The sequence below is a fragment of the Liolophura sinensis genome, chromosome 5 (assembly GCF_032854445.1).
Source record: "Liolophura sinensis isolate JHLJ2023 chromosome 5, CUHK_Ljap_v2, whole genome shotgun sequence".
Classification (NCBI taxonomy): domain Eukaryota; kingdom Metazoa; phylum Mollusca; class Polyplacophora; order Chitonida; family Chitonidae; genus Liolophura; species Liolophura sinensis.
This window is the reverse complement of record NC_088299.1, coordinates 4,345,485-4,368,085: the sequence shown is the minus strand read 5'-3', so window position 1 is coordinate 4,368,085 and position 22,601 is coordinate 4,345,485. Positions and strand designations below refer to the sequence as shown.

The 22,601-nt window shown below is 37.8% G+C and overlaps 1 protein-coding gene across 1 annotated transcript; it reads right to left on the bottom strand.

Moving 5' to 3' along the window:
* Positions 1-153: 153 nt before the first annotated feature.
* LOC135465579 (beta,beta-carotene 15,15'-dioxygenase-like) lies at positions 154-22,280 on the bottom strand. Its single transcript, XM_064742837.1, has 11 exons — positions 21,971-22,280; positions 18,928-19,186; positions 16,927-17,068; positions 15,053-15,191; positions 12,975-13,186; positions 11,660-11,771; positions 9,244-9,389; positions 7,796-7,895; positions 4,964-5,052; positions 4,065-4,176; positions 154-1,787 (listed from the first exon to the last, which is right to left on the bottom strand). Exons 1-11 carry the CDS (start codon positions 22,029-22,031, stop codon positions 1,624-1,626), a joined length of 1,536 nt encoding a protein of 511 aa, XP_064598907.1. The 5' UTR covers positions 22,032-22,280; the 3' UTR covers positions 154-1,623.
* Positions 22,281-22,601: the final 321 nt, after the last annotated feature.

Genomic DNA, 22,601 nt, shown 5'->3' with positions numbered 1-22,601 from the left:
AGCATTGTGACCTCACTTTCGAATCTGACACCCATTGCTGCTTTAAGACAGGAGGTTTGTTAGATATCCCCGACACACTCCATGAAAACGTGTAATTGATTGACTAACACTGGAACTGAAAGGTGTCATTAAAGTGACACATGTATTGCCCTCACCAGGATACATTTTTACCACTCACAATTGTTATGTTTGTCTCCATAGTTCGTTTCGCTTGAATAACGTAATTAAGTTTTAACAACATCTACATTATGTGTTTTCAAGGCGTTTAAGCCATGTTTTCCCTACTATAAATCTGATCTAGCTATGAAGACCACATTAAACTCCATTCTGTTTTTGTATCCTTTTTAGTTTATACAATATATCAGCACTGAAATGAATAATACGCACCAGGTACAACCATCGTCCATGCAAATCCATTGTAAAGTGACATGCCATAATGCTTAAGTAATCCAGATTATGAACAAAAAAAAAACATGCACATAGTACTACAAAGTATATACTGAAAGCTGATTACATAACAACAGAAAGGTTTGACAAGAATGACACTAGCCAAGCATCTTGGTAAAAGTATCCACTGAATAATTTAGCTGTTCGGTTACATTAAGGTTTCGTACACTGATTTCCAATTTCCAGGCTTTTCCCAGGCCCAAAATACACACTTTCCAGGCTATTTGTAATAAATATATAAAGTAAACTATAAATGAGCTGATACTTCACATATACACAGAAGTGAATCCTGCAATTTCAAAGACATTAGAAAGAAACTTCTCTAAGGAACGTCTAGCTAACTATATAGGCCTGCACATACATGTACCTCAGGTGGGGTCCATAGGTCAATTTAGAGAATAGTCCCCAGTCCGTGTGCAAAGCTGGTTCTTAATTCCAAGGCTTCTCTAGGCCCAACTACACAAAAATCTTGTAATTTTGTGAATCTATATAAAAAAGTAGCGTGAACAAACAATACCCATTCCTGATATACACTCAAAATTGAAAAACTATTTTACTTGAAACTGAAAAGATTTTCAGGGCAAACTAATCTAAAGCAAAACTGTAATAATATAGGGAATAAGCTGATCAAATTGAAGGTAGCAAACATGCAGATAGCACATGCAATGTGATGTTATTTATTTAAAAAAAAGTTCTTCTTACCTCACAAAAATGTTGCTAAATCAGTTGGACAGAATGGTAACCAAGTTCATCACACATATCCCATCAAGGGCGATACTATATTTCACTTAAAGTTCTAAAAGCTTCTAAAATGCGCTTTCAGAATGACATAGAGGCTTTAAAATGGTGCTTCTCATGCCAACACTTGAGTTTTTCCAATAAAAAATTAATCAAACTTCACAAAAAGGAAAATATTAAGTGGTGCTGTAAGATGGATGAACCAATCAAACTGGAGCAAAATGGGGCATCTGACAACACCTTAACTTCCGGTGAAATACAGTACTTGTTATCATTGCTTCCAATTGTGCATGTTTAACAAATAATTCATTTTATTTTATGGTAATGTTACAAGCGACATTGAATAAAACTCTAGAATTTCTAAATGCAGTTTCACCTTCTTTGGTTCTGGCTAGAGATGTACATTTATTTTGGAAATTATTTTCTTTCTTGACTAGCTCAGTCTGAAGGTTTATCATTGATGAACACCCCGTGAATGTCTCGAGGGACATGAACATCAAACTGGACACGCCCAATTTCCTCCATCGACTCCGCATTCAGGACCAGAAGATGTGTCTTATTGCTTGGCTCTGCCACCTCGTACAGAACGGCCAGCAGAACACCTGCCGATGAGAACAACATAATTCCTTAAAACCATCAAAAACTTTTCACTCTACACACTTCTGAAACTGGAATTAAAGTTTTCTACAACAAAAGATGAATAAATCGTCAAAATAAAATGAAATAAATCATTAAAACGAACATTACTTTTTTGAAATCTTATAGCTCACTATTGTCTCCAGAACATGCATGATGGCAGCCAGTTTTATGTTTGGAGGAAACTGGAATGCCCAGAATTAAACCACAACCATGTGGCAAGTTTCTGACCATCTTTCTCATGTGTGATGATGACCATTTAATGTCACCAAGGCCCCACAAAAAGTGCAAGCAAAGGAACCTACAAATTCCCTATCCAAGGCTAGGTCTTATCCTCTATCCTAGTGAATAATAGGCAATTGGGGGGCACTTCAATCCACTCCACTCAAGGTCCACTCCCTTGAGTTATATGTTAATATAAGTTAACACTTTAAATATTATAACCATTAATTATGAAACTATAACTATAACTATACTACTATACTATAAAAAAGTGAAATTTACATGTTTAACCCTCTAAGATCTTTTACATGTATGTATACTTATGATAGGCCTACATGTTACAAGACAATTTTATTAAAGTTTCATCATGGAAATATATGTGCCAAGAACTCAGATTGCAGAAGAGTTTATAATAATATATACTGTATTTACACCAAGAGATTTCATTCAAAATTTGGGGGCCTCCATGGCTCAGTCGCTTGGCCCGCTAGCGCAGCGTAATGATCCAGGAGCCTCTCACCAATGCGCTATGAGTTCAAGCCCAGCTCATGCTGGCTTCCTCTCCGGCCATATGTGGGAAAGTCTACCAGCAACCTGCGGATAGTCATGGGTTTCCACCGGGCTCTACCAGGTTTCCTCCCACCATAATGCTGGCCGCCGTCGTATAAGTGGAATATTCTTGAGTACAGCGTAGAACACCAATGAAATAAAAAAATAAATGAAGTCATCCATAATTCTGATGACAATACTGTAATTGAAATAAACATCCATGTATGCATGTATGTATGTATGCTATAGTTTTTATGCCGTACACCCCCACCCAGTCACATTATGCTGACACTGGGGCAATTAGCCCCGTTTCCTTGCTCTGGTAAATGACCTACAATAAACTGAAAAAGGTCATTTTTGAGGAAAATTTTTGCTGCTGACCTGACTGAAACTTACATTTTTCCAGTAAGATATCATCCTCCCTTCCAAGCAAACCTTAAAGCACCTTTCTAAGATCAACAAAACACCCAGATTCTGACAAACACGCAACTTTAGCCATGGGCCAATTTTAGGTCACTTACACATGGGTATTTTCATGCGGTTAAAAAAAAGAGTATTCCTGTCAAAATATTATTCATGCCAACAATTATTACTGCAACAATACTGCCTTCCAGGGTTCAAAAATAAAACTAGAAAAAAACCCACAGAAAAACACCCTGATATATTTATTCATCAAATGACAGACAAAAGTTTCAAAGCTCATATCTGAAATTGAATCGGCTTCTCATTTAAAACTAATTAGGATCAGCTGTTCTTGGACTGTTGCTTGATCTTTGATATTATCATACAAACCATCTAAGCTGGAATGGTTTAAAAGTCTACCGAGAACACAATTATTTTCAGTGAAGCTGTTATAAGCAAGGCCTGAGTAACAGCTGGGACTTGCTATTAACATGTGGAAAAGTTCACCTGTCACTTGCTACAGCGTCAGTTGTGCTCCAGCCCTTCAGCTACACCTCTACATCATAAGGTATGCACACACTTCACAGTTCAATCCACAGGATACTGGTAATGTACCTTATAACTACATTGATCAAATCAGGATACTGATGTACAAATGCCTTTGTGGACTACATCTAACTCATGTCATGTCCCATCATTTTCTTTTTCAAAAAAGAATTTCCTGTACTTGTCTATGAAACATTTTGAAAATAAGTTATTTGATGTGCCATCATCTCTGATGAGTTTTATTTTAGGATCATTCTAGTAAGTTTTAATCGATTTTAAGCACTAAAAATATTTTGAAAATCATCTGAAACTATGCTCTCCAAAACCCACCTTAATTTCATTGTGGAATTTCTTGGTAAGCAAAAAAATTTTAAAAAAGAAAAGAAAACAACAAAATCAAAAAACAAAAACAGAAATTTGGACACAGTTCTCAGCTGTCTTTCAATTAAGCCACACTTTACTTTTTACTTAAAAAAAATTAGTAAAAATCATGTATACACATGTGTAATGTTTTATCTCCTTACCATCATCCTCTCTGTTAGCTCCTGGGGTGGGAACAAACACTGGCTCTGAGGTGTAGAGATTGCCATCTTTCCACACCTTACAGCTCTTCTGCTTTACATCAACCTTCACCAGCTGAAAGACAAGAGAGGTACAATGTAGCTGAAAGACACAGACACACAATACAGCTGAAAGACACAGACACAATACAGCTGATAGACAGAGACACATAATACAGCTGAAAGACAGAGACACACAATGTAGCTGAAAAACACAGACACACAATACAGCTGAAAGACAAACACACAATACAGTTGAAAAACAGATGCACAATGCAGCTGAAAGACAGTCACACAATACAGCTGAAAGAGAGACACACAACGTAGCTGAAAGACAGAGACACACAAAATACAGCTGAGAGACACACACACAATACAGCTGAAAGACAGAGACACACAATACGGCTGAAAGCCACAGACACACAAGACAGCTGAAAGGCATAGACATTACATTTGATTTTTGTTATACATCACAACTGAGACATCACAGTTCAAAGTAATTAAGCTAAATCACACGCGCTGAGACAAATGAAAGAGCCGCCATGTCATCTGTCTTAACCAATCAGGTGTGAGATATTTCTATAATATGATGACTCAGCTGTTTCTACTTTTGAATTCACTTGCTTTGCCTTTTTACCATACAACCATGTTTCTGGTTGCTTTAACATGGCACATCCCACAGCCTAATAAAAATCCTAGTTAAAAGTTAATTTTTAAATACCAAGCACATCAGAAAAAAAATGTCCATGCTCATTTATGCATATGTCCACCTATCTCCCCAAAATCTGAAGTTGTATTATTTGCTGCATTTTCTAAAAACTAGTACAAATCAATAAACAAGAATGGCTAATTGTTGTGCCTACCTGATTTAAGTAATCTCCACCTGCACCATAAGCATAGCGATACTTCCTGCCATTATAGTTTTTATAGTTGATTTGGGGCAACTCAATAGCTGTAACCATAGTAACCAGGTGTTATAATGTTAAATATGAAAAACAAACAATAGCTCAAAGAAGTTACATATATTAGCAGCAAGCCCAGAAATCTTGATCTTGACTTTATACAAAAATAATTATTTCAAACGTAAAACTAACATTTCAAGTCTTCATTTCTGATAGCTGGAACGGTTTAAAATTTTAATGGAATAAAACAAATACCCAACCAAGCGAAAGGTTACCATCATTACCAGCAACAGTTACCATCTTTGACAAACTTTAAACTACTCATTCTGACCACACGGGTGTCACTGACTGCATATTTTGACCCAGGCTCCACAAGCAATGAGAGCAAGGAAATCTAGAATTCTCTGTCCAAGGTGGGGATTGAACCTGCATCTTGTGTGTCCTATCTATTGAGAGATGGGGTCTCCATGACCTAGTGGTTAGCATGCTAGCACAGCACAGGCCAAAGATACTCCAACCACTGTGATCGCTAAAGCCGGCTTCCTCTTCGGGCGTGGGAAGGTCTGGCCGTAACCTGCCGTTTGCTGTGGGTTTCCCCACCCCCTGGGCTCACAGCATAATGTTGGCCATCATCGTATAAGTGAAATATGCTACAATAGGGCTTAAAAGCAGCAATCAAATGAATAAATAAACAAATTGAGATATGATCAACATCTCTACTACCCATGACCCGCTCCATCTCTTCATATGAGGACATGACAAGCCAAAGTGGAGCCAAATGTTCAGAACAGCTAGATCTTAACGATCAGTCCTGTGCCCATTGTGGTCAGTTGGTCCATGTATCATAGGTTCACTATACACACCGTCATCACCCCCTTACTATCTGGATAGGGTCGGTCCACCAATGGCTGACAGTCTGCTCATACTGGCACCATGGTCAGTGTACGACCATGTGATTTTACGACGTTGTCTTGTATTATTCGAGTGATCGAGGTTCAAGCTGCAAATACCAGACTAGTACCTGTACTATTTAAATTTTTAAAATGATTCTAAAATCATAATGCAACTTGCTCTATAAAGTTTTGGAACTTCATTACCAATCCTGATCATAGCACATGCGCAGACAAGGCTGATGTTTTGTGAAAGGTAAGTATTTGAGTTGTTTTACATAAACAGCAAAAATTGAACCCAAATTGCGCTAACAGATTTTTGATCACCTAAACCAAAAATTTCTGGTTTGATTTTTACTTTCTTGGTGTATTTCTATAATTTATACATTGATAGGTAGAGGGATATTCTCAAAATAAGCAATACATTTTGTAGCTTGCAAGATTTTATAGCTTGTATATATAGGCCTTGGGCCTACATTGCATGTGTTCATGCATATATAAAGGCTACATATGATTGTGTTCCTCATGCACAAACTTATACCACGTTTTTGTGCTCATAAAAATTAATAAACGATAGGATTGGTAATTGTGAAAATGGAGATACAATTTAGGGACTCGAGATTAGAAGGAAAAATATCAACATGCTGAACTGTATACGTGTCAGCAGTTTGAATTTTATAAATCATAGGCCTTTTGTAATGTACCGATATTATTCATTACATAAACATTTTCAAGAGAGGTTTTCAAAGCACATATTGTTGTATATAAGCATGAAGGCTGATACACACCACACACACCAAAGTCAAATATTCCTGCATAACTTCGCATACGACTCGAGGTATAGAGCGCTGAAATTACACAACTAAAACTTATTTTCTTTGCCTTTATCTCAAAACATTACAAAGATAAGCACAAAATAAAACCAGATTCGAAAAAGAAATATTAAATTTTAAAACTAGTTTTAACATCACAATCCCACAACTCCCACAGTTTTTACCGGAAGTCAAAGATTTCTTCAAACTTATTGAAGCTAGGATGAGTCCACCTGCATGTCAATTTTCAGACCAATCCGTTCAGTGACTCGTGAGAAGATGTTTAAACGAATTGCTATAAAATCCAATATGGCTGCCAAAGCCCATGACATAGAAAAACAGGAATAGCAGGACTGATAACTTCAGGCATGGGGGAATTTTACTGTAAAGTTTTAAATGAATTGGAACCGGCCCGGATAGCACAGTTGGTAGAGCGTCCGCTTCGGGACCGGTAGATCCAGGATCAATCCTTGATCGAGTCACACCTAAGACTTTAAAAGAGGAAGTTGTAACTCGCTTGGCGTTCAGCATGAAGGGGATAATGCAACGACTGGTTGACCTGTATCAGTATAATGGCTTGGGCAGGGCAGCTTACTTGCCTTCGGTAAGTCGCCTCAGTGAAGCAGCACTAAATAAAAGAGCGGTGGAAATCCGTCCTGCAACAAGGAGGCACAATTACACGTACATGCACCCTAATGATTCCTTCGTCTTCGTCTGACTGAAAAATTGTTGAGTACGACGTTAAACCCCAAGCACTCACTCACTCAAATGAATTGGTCAAACGGTCTAGGATGTAGCATGATCACAAAATCGGTGGAATAATAATAATCCAAACAATTTCAACAGGTGTCCCGAAGAACTACCTGTATGGATCCCTAATAAATTGAGGAAATATAACCATCCTAACTTCTCATCTCTTCATATGAGGGCATGACAAGTCAAAGTGGAGCCAAATGTATGAGCAAGTGGGTATGGGGTGGTTTCCCTCTGGTCTAGTGGTACAAGGGCAGGCAATTTTGATAAAGCCTGCTAACTCAGGTCCAAATTGAAAATCCCCAAAGTTTAAAAGATTAATGTTTGTATATATGTACCTTCACTGCAAAGCTCCTCATGCTGACAGAGAATGCTGTTCTCTTTCTTCTCAGCTTTGGCCAAACTGTTCTCAAGCATGTAACTTGTACCGACTTCATCCTGGAAGCAAAAAAAAACCAACACAATAAAGTGAAATATGCTTCAGAAATTAAATAATGATTCATTGAATCAAACTGCATTCATCATTTTCCAACTGGACGTACAGCTGAATTTAATGTTGAATTTTAGAATTTCAACTTTGCATGTATATGTATAAAGAAGACATCTGGAGTTTACACATATGCTTCAGGGTCTACAGGCAACAACACAACCATGTATTTCTTCTTGTGACAGACCAAATCAGATTTTTGATACAATACTTCTGAGTGAAGTTTTTTTGAAATCTACAACATCCAAATATATCCTTTACTGCTTAAACCTTTCATAACCAACAAATCATTACCAATGCAGAGAGTTTGCACAACAAACATCAACATCTAGTGAGAAGCCGTTGCATTTTGTCAGAAAGTCTTTCTGAGAGAAAATCTTTCAGATGCAAGGCAACATTTAGAGGCAAAGACAAATAAAGTGTACACATCAGATGAAAGACCATTAAAGACTGGAAAACAGTTTATTTATCTTTTAAGAATAACAAAGTAAAATGCTTTAATAAAACTGGTTTCTATGGTGGGTTTGTCACTTCTATATTTCTGCCTTGAAACATCTTGTTTCTAGGTGCATTTGATTTATTTCATTGGTGTTTTATGCCGTGCTCAAGAATATTTCACTTATACTATGGCAGCCAGCATTATGGCGGAGGGAAACTCCTGACCACCCGCAGGTTGCTGACAGACCTTCCCACGTATGGAAGGTTCTTATGATGAATGCATTCATAGCTCTTTATCTTTGTCGTCAGTTTAAATGCATATGGAATACAGAAGTATAGCGGTCTTTGTGTGTTAAGTGTGCTAAGAAGCGACAAAAAATTTTATGAGACCACGCTTTTCATAACATGGTAAGAAAGGGACCCAATGTTTGAAATATATATTCAGGGTTCATTATTCATCCAAATTTGCCAGAATCTACACGAATTCTCTTGATTTCGTCTCGCGGGAATCCGATTTTAGATTCCCGTTTCAAACTGTTCGTTTAATCCATTTGCTTAAGGACAATATTAAGTGACAAGGTACAATGTGTGGCTATCATAAATAAGTACTTAATTCTTCAGACATATTTATATCTTACTCACCACTTAACCTTTCTTTTTTTTTTTTACTGTTTCCTTACAAGAATCTGCCAAATATTTTCCTAGACAATCTGAATGTTTAATGGTCTTTCATCTGAATTATACATGTACTTCATATCAGTATTTTTCTCTGAAATTTAATATGTAAAACTTACGGGAACTACAATTCTTCACATTTCATAATGATCAGTATGAACAATTTGACAGAACTCTGATGCATACTTGAGGTTTTGCATTAAGCGGTAGGTTGTAGCGTCTGGCTTTCCCTGCACTGATGGGATCTCTGACTTCCGTTCTAAGATTCTTCAGATAGTGATCGTTAACAACGTCTGCGTTATCATAACCACAGACGTCCACCACCAGGAATCCTGCAACAAATCAACACCATATTCTGTATTATGCTAATCTGATGTCAACTTGTAATAATGGAGCGTAGCCTAAATTTGTCAACGTCACAAGAGCAAAGTTTCTTGATCACAGGCAACTTGCAACATTCAGGAAAGGTTATAGCGCATCCTACGTAATTTCAAGAATGTATTAATTTTGACAAGAAGTTCTCGATTAGATAAAAACCAGTTTCAAACAAGACTTTGATTTTGGCACCTGCCTATGCCTAAAAAACAGGCAACTCAACATGCTACAGGGGGCCCTAATCACAGTAAATTTAGTTATTTATTTATCTGATTGGTGTTTTACGCCATACTCAAGAATATTTCGCTTATACAACGGTAGCCAGCATTATGGTGGGTGGAAACTGATCATCAGAGTCAAAGGCAGAAAGGCTACCAAAGAGCTCACCTGTATGAGACACAAGAATGCAAAGCATTCAGCTCATTGCATGAAGAACTGAAATTGTGCATCTATATGCCTGTAAAATGCATGAAGATCTGAAATCGTGCATCTATATGCCTGTAAAATGCATGAAGATCTGAAATCGTGCATCTATATGCCTGTAAAACGTCAGGTCAATACATACAATACTTTTTAAGATAGTAACACTTTGTTTAATAGTGAGTCTAATACACTACATGTAAGTCAGAAATTCCGTCATTTATGATATTTAATATGCACACACCCAATCAAGGACAGAATATCCTCCTCGTGATATTGTGCTCTACATGTGTGCAAATCCTCAGCTCAATACCTGCAGTACTTTTTAAGATATCACCCGTAACATTTTGTTTATAACTTTGCTTTTCCTATTACTGGACCCTGATGCCAACACTCAGGGTACGACATAAGCTATGCCTGTACTTTATACAGTGAGCTAAAAACTGATGCGGATCTCATTTACACAGTGTACATGCAAGAGCATTGTAAAGAACTTTCACAATTCCTTCTCTCATTCCAAGTTTTGGGGTAATATACAGATAGATGGTCACTGAGAAGCTGACAAAGTAAACAATATTTTCCATAGCTCATATGCTTTAATACTGAAATAAAAGACAGACACTCGGCATCAAATGAGAGTAACCTATGCATTACGAATTTTCCCACAAGGAAACATAGGTGTTTATATAACAACGCAATTCTCAAAATAAGTTGAATCAAACTTGGAAAATCACTGTAGACAACAGTCAAATCACCTGAAATTTCAACCCATAATAGTTACATTGCACAATTTGTCTGAATCTGAGTTCTGTTGGTCTTAAACAGCGTCCTATTTTAAGGCTTGTTTGGAAGACAGAATATCCTACTATAAAAATGCAAGTTTCAGCATTAAAGGTAATACTAGTACCTTTCTCAGATTTATTTAGCCAGTAAAAATTTGCACAATTTTTGGGGGGCAAAATTTTAGGTTATTTGCCATATGTGTATAACGGATCAGAGACCACTGTAAGCAGGTACCATCTGCCAGCTCTGTCCTGATTCAATCATCCATAAACACCTTCATAATTACAGTATTTCATCCATTATCACCCATCAGACAAAATACTCTGCTTCTCATTGGACAACAATAGTTAAGTATATTTCCAAATCCTGCAGATTACACAAAATGCATTGCTGAGTAGATTATCTCCCTTTGTTTGGTTGTGAAAATTATGGTCACCTATACATGGCCTTCTGCACTGAACTGATGGGTCTTTTGCAGGATAAACTTGTTACAAAGTAACTCTGTGACAGGATACACAAATACACAGTGTCAGTAACCTTCAAGCTCAGTGGGCTCCACTCCATGAGGATTACTGACACCATATATTTCCATATCCTATCACTGAACAACCATGTAACTAATATAGGTTGGTAGGTTAAAACACACTTTGTCTGCCAGCAACCTGCGGATGGTCGTGGGTTTCCCCCAGGCTCTGCTCGGTTTCCTCCCACCATAATGCTGGCCACCGACGTATAAGTGAAATATTCTTGAGTACGATGTAAAACACCAATCAAATAAATAAATAAATAAATAAAATACACTTTCAGAAGCACTTAACAGCCTGAAAAATGATGCCAGTTTTCTGATAAAAAAAATTAATCAAACTTCAGTGACAAAATTTGTCGCTTAAAAAATACAAAAACTTTCAGGTATACAAGTGAAAAATTCTTCAGCACTACATCAAACACCACAAATGTAAAAAAAAATGTAAAAAAAAAAAGAAAACAAAAGACCAAAAATTCAAATAGTGATACGGTTACTTACCATTGTCTTCATATGTGTTGATGTGGTGAAACATGAAGAATGCACCAGCCATGTATGGCATCTTTGGGTTGACTATCTGACCAGTTTTCTTGTCCATGACACGAAAGGCTGCCTGTTAAAGGTTGTGCATTCAGAAATTAACACATGATTTATGATCAAGTCTACTTAATCTTGAAGTGAATAATTTATGCCAACAGAGGGTGAAACATGCTGCAAGAAAGACTGCAGCATGTACATATAAACACAGATTAATTTCATCTGAAAAGGTGTCAGTGTCAAAAATACTATACATAGAGAATTACCACTCGAGGTATAGAGCGCTGAAATTACACAACTATCAGCAGATCTGGACAGAATTATCAGCAGATCTGGAAAGAATTATCATTAGATCTGGACAGAATTATCATCAGATCTGGAGAGAATTACCATCAGATCTGGACAGAATAACCATTAGATCTGGACAGAATTACTATTAGATCTGGACAGAATTATCATCAGATCTGAAGAGAATAACCATCAGATCCAGACAGAATTACCATCAGATCTGGAGAGAATTATCACCAGATCTGGACACAATTATCATCAGATCTGGACACAATTATCATCAGATCTGGACAAAATGTGAAGAAAGGTAATAGCAGTGTACATATATATGTATATGTATATAATGTTGGTTTCCAAATGATCACAGTCAAATCACCAGACTCACAGATCACAAAGCTCTCTTAGACTTAAGTCAGACCTTGTTGTCACTCATGGCATTATTCCTGAACTTATATTTTCAATATTTTCAGGAAAGTACCATAACTACAATTCCTCAAATAAATCATAAATTTAATGAGACTGAGTTAAGTGTAAGACAGCTTTATGATCCTGGGGGCTGGATGTTATAATGACGCCATAATTATAGCACTGATGCCAGAAACAGAGACCAATTGTCACAGTATACTCACGCTGAGCTAGCCAACACCTGGGTTATTCCAGTACGCTGAATGCCCACAAAGTTGTAACAAGATTTACGATTTTTTTTTCTTTTTTCACTTTTCGACCTATATAATATGGTGCAATTTTCCATGTGTCATACTGGTGGGAAGTGAGTGGTTTCCAATGAAATTCATGTAAGACTACACCAGAGTGCACTGCCGACAACTTACATAAACAACAAGACCCTGGGAACAATGGAAGCTCGGAAATCTCTGAAATTCCTCGTGAGAGACTGCTGACTGTATATTAAATATTACAATACTAAACAAGGCATTATATCAGAATATAAGTAGGACTGTGAAACTAGCTAAGGCAAACTATGAACATTCACCTTTTCGTTTCCGTACCACTGCAGCCATTCACAAAACGATGTCTGGGTAAATTTGGAGAGCACCATGTTCGAAACATTGAGACAGAGGGGCTGCTCGACGTACACATAATAATTCTCTGACATGCCAAAACTGTGCATGTAGCAGAGATGGAATGGCCAGCGCGAGTAGCTGGAACCCACTATCTCTGCACCTTCAAACAGTTCTTTACCATCTGGAACGAAAATCCAATATATATAAGTGGAAATGTATGTATTCTTGAGGTTTAATGCAATATGACGACGAGAAGTCATTAGTTGCGTGTACAAATATTGTGTCTTCTTGTGGCAGGGTGAGTCCATGCAGCCAACCCACCCAGTCACATTATACTCACACTGGACCAACCAGTACTGTTTCCTTGCTCTAACCTCTCAGTGCTGAAGGCCAAGCAAGGCAGCCACAAGTAAAATTTTTAAAGTCTTTGGCATAACCCTACCCGGGGTTTGATCCCTGGTTTCCCAACTACGAAGCTGACGGTCTAACCATTAGGCCACCGAAGTGGTGAAAGTGGAAAAGTGATACAGTATAAACATGTACATAAAATAAGCCTGTCGGCTCTAGTAAGTGGTGGGAGACTCCGTGATCGAGGTGGTTAGAACTCCAGTGCGGCACAATGACACAGGAGACTCTCACCAATGCAGTTGCTGTGAGTTCAATTCCAGCTCATGCTGGTTTCCTCTCCAGTTGTACGTGGGAAGGTCTGGCAGCAATGTGTGGATGGTTGTGGGTTTTCCCCAGGCTTTGCCCAGTTTCCTCCCATTTATAATGCTGGTCACTGTTGTATAATTGAAATATTCTTGAGAATAGCGTAAAACACCAATCAGATAAATAAATCTATATAAGCTACAAACATTTTATTATGTACAAAGAAAGGGGGATAACTCTATGTGACAATAACAATAAGGTTTGGACAACGCATTCAAAACAATACACAAACAAACAATAAACACCGTCACAAATGCATATTTTAAACACCCTCTCAATTAACATTCAGACATTTAATTGTTTTCTTGAACCAGTGTTGCTCAACTGACATCCTGAACAAAATTTAACTTCAAAATATACATTTGCAGGCTTTAATATGCAAATTTTATAAATTGCATCCGTACAATGTATGATGGGTTGAACTTGGCAGAATATCCAGTCCTGTCCGAGACTCAATCTGAAGTCAAAAGACTAAGCTGGTTTGAATGCAGATTTATGTCAGGTTTGTCTGGTATACTTGGAAAAGGGCAGTCGTTTACTTCAGGTACAATGGTTTTATTCACCCATAAATCTGACAGCTCTCGAATAACAGAACAAGTTGTTAAAGAGCTACTTCAGTCCTGAGAAAAACTAGGCACAAATAATAAAATTATGGGAAGGATACCCTACAGAACAGAGCTAACACCACAGTTTAAAAAAATTTACAGTGTATAACATTATTTATTCCCTATAAGTGAACAATCCTCAAAAACAAAATCTTCGGCAGATTCCGTAAAATTTTCCTGATGTGATGTGATAATATTCCTTATGTGTCGCTGAATCAGGTCAATGCGACGTAAAGGCAGTTATACTGGAGTGATGTCATGCATGTTTCAAAGTATAACGTCACGCTCTTTAACTCTCCATTCAATTAAAAAAAAAAACAACCACTTTTTCTTGAAGTACATGTGTAATTTTTGTACTCAAACTTTGAACTAACATGACCGAATGATGAACACACATAATATTTCATGAGATTTAAAAAGATTTACATTTATCCATAATAATTATGAATTTCGAAAATGACTCAAAAAGTTGCACATTTTGCCTGATACTTAGAGTACTACTGATCTTATATTTAGCATACTACTGAATTTTGTTATGAAAGTAGGATTAGGTCCTACTGGAAAAACTGGAGTTTCAGCACCCAAAATAGTATTTTATGACATTTAGATGCCCTTGAAAATCCACTGTTTGGGTGGATTTTAGGTCATTTACAGTACTTTATATGTAAAAATGAAATGTCAGAAACAATCACCTAGTGCTGGATTTGAACTCGCAACCTTCTCTTACTGACCTGAGGGAGGTGGAACTTTAAAGATGCTGGTTTTTGGGCGACCTTGGAACATAACACCTATGTTATGGAGAGTGCCATCGTTGTCATGGTGATAGTGGGCCGTTGCCATGTTTACTGCCACAAGTTTACTGATATTTACCTGTGAAGCATAAGAAATTAATTTATCTGATTGCTGTTTTATAACACAATATTGGAATTCAAAAATTTTCCCCTAAAACATGGGATGGCATGGGTCACTGTAAGTCATACTCCTTGTAACTTTTTTTCGTAAAAGACGCTGTCTGCTTTATAGCACCATAAGGAGGCGTCATTAGAGAGTTACGAAAAGTTACTAAAAAACTGATTTACAATGTTTTGTGAAAGTGACCCCAGTTTCACGAGTGGAGGAAACTGAAGTACCCAAGGTAAACCACCAAACTTTGGCAAGTAACTGACAAACTTTACCATGCATGATACTGACATACGCAGACATACTGGTATGATAAGAGGTTATCAATAAAGGTTAAAATACACAAAAGGCCACACAAGCATCGTCCATCACCGCTCATTATCACTAAGACACTAAAAGAGTATCTACAAATTACTTATAACTGTAAATTTTGAAAATTAATGCATATTGTGTGTCTTAACAATTGAATGGCACAATAATTAACGCGCTTCCATGAAGAAACTGAGAAATTCATATTCACAAAGCATTTCACACAATGATCCAATAAATACAGTAACTACTCAGGCAGCGAAATTTGGCACGAACGAAACCGTCGGTCGCGCAATGGTTACATGCGGTTCAATTTGGCTAACCGGAAAATCGGTTAGGCCAACTGTCCAACGAGAATGTCCTTAGAGTCAGTGTGCATTAGGTAACTACAGATAAACTGGACTGAACAGCTTTCATAATCACAACGCGGCCAGTATGGCAACGCGTCTAAAAATAGAAACATCGATTTCAGCCACAGCCAGCTGCCTGTGCTGGTCACATGGAAATGTAATCATTCATATATGCTTTACAGGCTTTGAGATAATACTCAAATTATTTATTTTGACTTATCTTTCCACGATCACGCAAGTAAATAAAACAAGGTTACCTTTTCATGTACATGTAGTTTAACTGCTACTCAAGCCCAAATTAGTCGAGTCTACCGTACAGATTGATGGAACCTTTACGGGACCTCACCGGCTGCGTTCTGATTTAGAGCACAGGCCTGTGACGCATAGGCCTGTGACGTCAAGGTCTCTCCCGGCCCTGTAGCGAGTATATATATATATATATATATATATATCACTGTGGTAAGACTCACACCACGTGCGTTGGAAACTGCGTTAATTATCAGTCATCAGGGATACCAAACTCGCTCCCCAATACCGTAATGACACTTACTGGAAGTACTTAATGTTGGACTGGGCATATTGCAAACATATAAGCCTGTATAACGGAATTTCACGTAAAAATGTGCCACAGGAGTCAAGTACCAACCAGGCAACGCACAACGTTGAAACACCGTGTGAGTGTAAAATTTCTCTTTCTTTTGTTCACCAACCTTACGGTATGAGCTGCTAGATATAGAAAAGAAAAACAAACATAACATTGAGCTGAATACTTTTATTAATGATCCAGAATGATGCCTGAAACATAAACCACGTAAACAATTAGCGTAACCGATCGGGTTGATAAACATACGTGGCGTAACCGAATGATCGGTTAGGCGAGGCGGAAAAGACGTAACCGATTTCTGGGTTTCGCCGGCAGGCCAAATTTCGCTGCCTGCTACTGAAAGATAAATTCCTTCATTCCTTCATAATACTGATACTTACGATTACCCACACTTGGCCAGAAAACCAGCAGAAACCAGTATTCTGCCCTTTGGGATAATTACCTTCTCAAGGGTGTCCAAAGTGAGCGGGTCAATTTTGTGGAGGGCGTTAGTCTCAGTCGCCGTGTAGATGAAGTCCTGACGGGGCGTAACAGTCACGAGTGTGTTATCAGTCAGAGACTCAGGTACAAACCATGCAAACATTCTGAAACATGGTAAACATAAAGACAGTCTTAGTCTTGGAACCGATTCCACAGAGCTATTTCTGACTTAGGTCCAAAACTGAAATACAATTATAAAGTTTATCATTCGGCTTTAAAAATTAAAATTTTGTCCACCTCATCAGTATTAGCTAAAGAGAAAAGCGTCAAAATTTCTACTTCCAGAACCAAGAACTAAGCACTTTCAAGAGGTTTTAAATTTTGACTTAAGTTTTTCACAAAACTTCCTAAGTTCAGTACCAGTAAGATACATGAAAAGCAACTATAAAGCAAAGGATATCTTTCTATGACAAATGAAGCAAATTATGCCCCGGAATATCTGTTTAAAAAATTTCATTTTTTATGCTATTCATATAGAACTCGGTGAACACCCATGAAGTGCCAGAGCCCAGTGAACCGTGTCGCTACAGTGCGAGCAAGGTGACACGAACACTGATACTGTATGGCTTTTTCAGGCCATTTTAGCACACACCTGCGTCCCTACACCCTACCCCAATCAGTCTGTTCCCCAAAGCCCCGCCCCCGTTCAGCCAGACCCGTTCAGTCTGTCCCCCACAGAGTTCTTTTCAAACAGGGATCATCATTGATGCAAGATACATAATTTCCAGACAGACCACTGGGACCTTAAAAACTGTACTTTCAAGCCTTTTTTTACCCTTCAAAGTGAAAGTTGAAAAATTTGTTTGTATTGTTATAAGTACTGTTTCATGATAATCTGCACATTAGGAAATAAAACCAAAGTGTTTCATGTATCCCTTAAGTAAAGTATTACGTTGCTAATAAAACCAAAAAAAAAAAAGAAAAAAGAATAAGTTTCATGAAACCAGGCGCTGATTTATAGGTAGGTTACATTCACTCCTCCAAAAGTTTCCAAAAGACCTGGTTTGGCAATATTTTAATTATCATCAAGTAAGCAACTGCCACATTAAAATGCATCTTAGAGGCAAATAAAACATTACTTTCAGTGCATTACATTCATGAAACCAGGCGCTGATTTATAGGTAGGTTACATTCACTCCTCCAAAAGTTTCCAAAAGACCTGGATTGACAATATTTTAATTATCATCATGTAAGCAACTGCCACATTAAAATGCATCTTAGAGGCAAATAAAACATTACTTTCAGTGCTGAAACAGACTTTTTCCCACGATGATATCCCTATAGCAACACCCAAACCATTTTTTCAAAGATCAACAGAATAAACTCTCTGAATCAGGAAAAATGAGCAGCCAAACTCAATTAGGAGAAAAATGACTATAGCAAATATGGCATTTTCCATCATCAATTTAGTAAACAAAAGAAAAAAAAATGAAGGGATAGCCTAATAGGACATGCCTAGTGACTGATGATTGATTGATTGATTGTTACTATAATTCTTCGACCCTTTTCCCAGGTTTGCAAGGTGTTTATTGTACTACATGTGAAGCCCTGAAATTGACTAATCACACCGATGTACCTTGGTCTGCAAAATCAAATTAAAAATATGTATAAATTGCACTGAAAGTTGGTCTTTCATATGCGAAAAGGTTGAGGAATTAATGTATAATATTTACAGCAATACTCCCACGGTTTCACTCAGAAATGGCAGTGTACTTCAATTTTTCATTCTGAATCAAATTAAATGTTGAATTTACTCCCTGTGTTTGGGAATGCAGGCACTTGAAGGTAGGTGTGAAAAAATTTAACCATCATAAAGTTGGGAGAGCAAATGCAAATTTATCGAAAAGAATTAAAAAATCCATCAATGTCTTGTCATGAATGGTGTTTATCTGCTTTTCCTCCTGAATCATTCAAATATATACTGTATAATAGAAATGAAGAAATCTTCTTTCCACATCAATACCTTTGAAAAATATTTTTACATGGATCTGGGTATGCGGTGGTGCCAAACTCGTGCACAACTATTCTGTTTGCTGCCATGTTCCTCTTGAATGTTTCACTCTTTACAAATTTACTGCAGTACGTCACCCTGCCCAGTTTGATACGAAAACAATGAAGCAGAGCCAGTCCATCGAACCAATGTTTGTAGCTCGAATCACCGATGCTGAATTTCCCTGGGCCGTTACGGTACAAGCTGCCATTTAACCAGCTGGGAATTGTGCCTGGTCAAGAAACAAGAAAATTCAGATAATGTACGTCTACATATGAATGATATTCATTAATTAATGTATCTGATCTGAGTTCAAATTATTATTTAATTAATATTTACTTGTTATTTATTTGGTGTATATTTATACTCCAGAATTTCACTTGTACATGTATACTTGTAGAACCATCCTTAAAAACCTTGTTTGTTTGAACACAACCCAACTGACCCTCTGAAATAGGGCACTACCTTAAGAGTTTATTTACAGCTTAAAAGATTTTTTAAATTTTTCTCTCCATGTCTGTTTCCTTAAAATCCCTAATTTTTTCATGAGGCTTCAAAAAAAAAATACTCTGAGCCTACTTTTTGTGATAGGGTCGGGCTAAATTCAAAAAAGAATTTTTTAAGGATCGCTCAGTCAGGTTTGAGGGTATTCGAGAATTCGCTTGTACACTTATAGGCCTACTAGCAATTTACCTAAAGTGAGGCCTCCATGGCTCAGTTGGTTAGCCCGCTAGCGCAGACCCAGAAGCCTCTCACCAATGCGGTGGCTGTAAGTTCAAGTCCAGCTCATGCTGGCTTCCTCTCCGGCCATAAGTGGGAAGGTCTGTCAGCAACCTGCGGATGGTGGTGGGTTTCCCCTCACCATAATGCTGGCCGCCATCGTATAAGTGAAATATTCTTGAGTACGGCGTAAAACATCAATCAAATAAATAAATAAATAAACTGTACCTACAGTTAAATTACTGCCCTTCGCTGATCAAAATAATTGTCGCAAAAATATCACACGATTTTTTGTGCGTTACATTTTGTAATTTGTCTCATCTAGGCCCTGTGACTCATGCAGACAGGCATGATAGTGACTTGGACAGACAATTAACCATCAGCTGTCGGACGCTGAAAACTGTCACCATTTCGTGATTTGACAGAGCAGGGGAGATAACTCTAAGTGACAAAAACAAGAGGGAGTGAGTACTTGGGGTACAAAAACAAGAAGCTCCATTCAAGAAGCTACATGCACAGCTAGGCACATTCCTTAAGCTATCTGAAAATTAAAGCCGTAAACATTTTGGCTCTAGCTCTAGCCTTTCTTTCTCTTTCTCCAATGTGGCTAACCCCGTCAGAATTTTTTTAGCCATTTTGACAATTATATAGTCATAATAAAATTCACAACTTCAAAACTCAAAGCAAAGCAGTGAATCAGTCCAAAAAAAAAAAAAAAAAAAATATGCACAACTCTCCCCAGTTCAGTCGTTGTGAGTTCCTAGAGCTCAGGTATGCCTGCAGAGGGCAGTAGATTCCCCCCACTATAATGTTTGCCGCCGTCATACAAATAAAATCTTCCTGAGTACAGCACAAAACATCAAGCAAATAAATAAATAATAAAATATGACGTTAACATTTATAGCCCTAGTCTCTCCCATTCCCTGGAAGATAACATGAACTTTTCTCACTCAAGGTAAAGGGGGGCAACTCAGTACACGCTCACATACATGTAAATGCACACAGACTGGACGCTTTTCCTAGGTTATTTTCCTTAAATAAGAAGTACAGGCTGAACTTCTGTAAGTTTCTTTCTGATGATGGACAGTGCACAAATCGTGGTCCAGACACAATATTGAATAAAAAGGAAAATGCTTCTTTTTTTTTTTTTTTTTTTTGATTGGTGTTTTACGCCGTACTCAAGAATATTTCACTTATACGACGGCGGGCAGCATTATGGTGGGTGGAAACCGGGCAGAGCCCGGGGGAAACCCACGACCATCCGCAGGTTGCTGGCAGACCTTCCCACTTACGGCCGGAGAGGAAGCCAGCATGAGCTGGACTTGAACTCACAGCGACCGCATTGGTGAGAGGCTCCTGGGTCATTACGCTGCGCTAGCGCGCTAACCGACTGAGCCACGGAGGCCCCAAAATGCTTCTTAAACCAAATACTCTTGTAGCACGGTAGGACGATATTGTTTCACCAAGGTGACAACGTTATCAGAAAATAAATGTGCAAAACTGAAATTATGATCGCAAAATGCACAAATGGCAATCGGTAGTACTAGCACGGCTAGGCACAGACCATCGGCTATCTGAAATTTAAAGATGTAAACATTTCGGGATTTCAAAAAGCAGGGGAAATAACTCTGAGTGATAAAATATGTATACATATAGCTGATCATCTCCCTACAACTTTCTGTTTCACACCATTCACCTAGTAGTCTGTTACAGATCGCATGTGTAAATAAAGACCAACTGCACTTCTTGACTAATTCAGCTGTTTTCACTGATGAAACATTCTGAGGTCTACGTATATACATATTTATTTAACTATTTTAATTTAACTATAACTGAAAGAGTGATGTAGGCCTGCTGTAAATTCTCAGAATCCTGCTAAAGTCAAATTATGCATTCTAAGAAAAAGTACTTTCACTTTCATTTTAAATAACCAAGAAAGAACATAGATGCAATTAATTGTAATTTTTATTTACTTTCTAATGTATAATTCTTAAACAAATATTTAACTACATGTAGTTCAGTTGAATTAAAGAAAATTAGGCTGTAAACACATTTGTGTCAACCAATGAATTAGAATAAATCAATTTTTTTCACTGACTGCAGGCTATATAGGCATACATGTAGTTTGAATCGAATCCTGCAAGTCTGAAATGCCAGTCAACATGGAACCTAAAGTGTGCCTAAAGTCAATCTTCCTGTTACTTTGTATAATGATCATATTTAATTCGACACATTTACATCATTTTAGTTTACTTGTATATTTAGGCTACCGTAAATCATACATCGATCGACTTACCTGTTACTTTCCCTTCAATGGGGCTGTCGCAACCGTCTGTATTCATGTATAAGCTCTCCATGCTTAATTCTTCAGCGTTTACACATCTACTTGTGGGCAGTCGGTTATCCAGGTTATGATCTTATGAACGATTTTCATGGTGCGGTTCCTTTTTAGTTTCACTTCACTTTACATAAGCGTGTCGTGAGTCAGCCCAATCAGAAATACGCTGAGGATTTGCACCCCGGTTTTAGGCCGTGCTGGAATGATTGACCTAGATAACTCCTGACTGGACTCGCCAAAAATACATGTACCACGTGGCTGATGTTTGGATCACAGCAGCATTCTCTGGCTTACGTAAGACTACGCTCGTGTAACCAGCGGAAACGCCTCGACCATACTCCTCCCGCCGAGGGAACGAGCGTAGCATGAGACCGGAGCCGGCCAACTTACTGCGTTGCAATGTAAACAAGAAAAGAAAAGAAAAACAAAAACAGCACACACACACACTCTATATGTGCAGAACAATCGTGTCAACTTGTCAAAGCGTCAAAACAGACGGCATTCGTGTACCATCCGTCAACCTACATCAGTACTTGTACCACTGACAAGGCACTGGGCTGGGAGTAAAATGTTAGCTCCAGCACTGGGC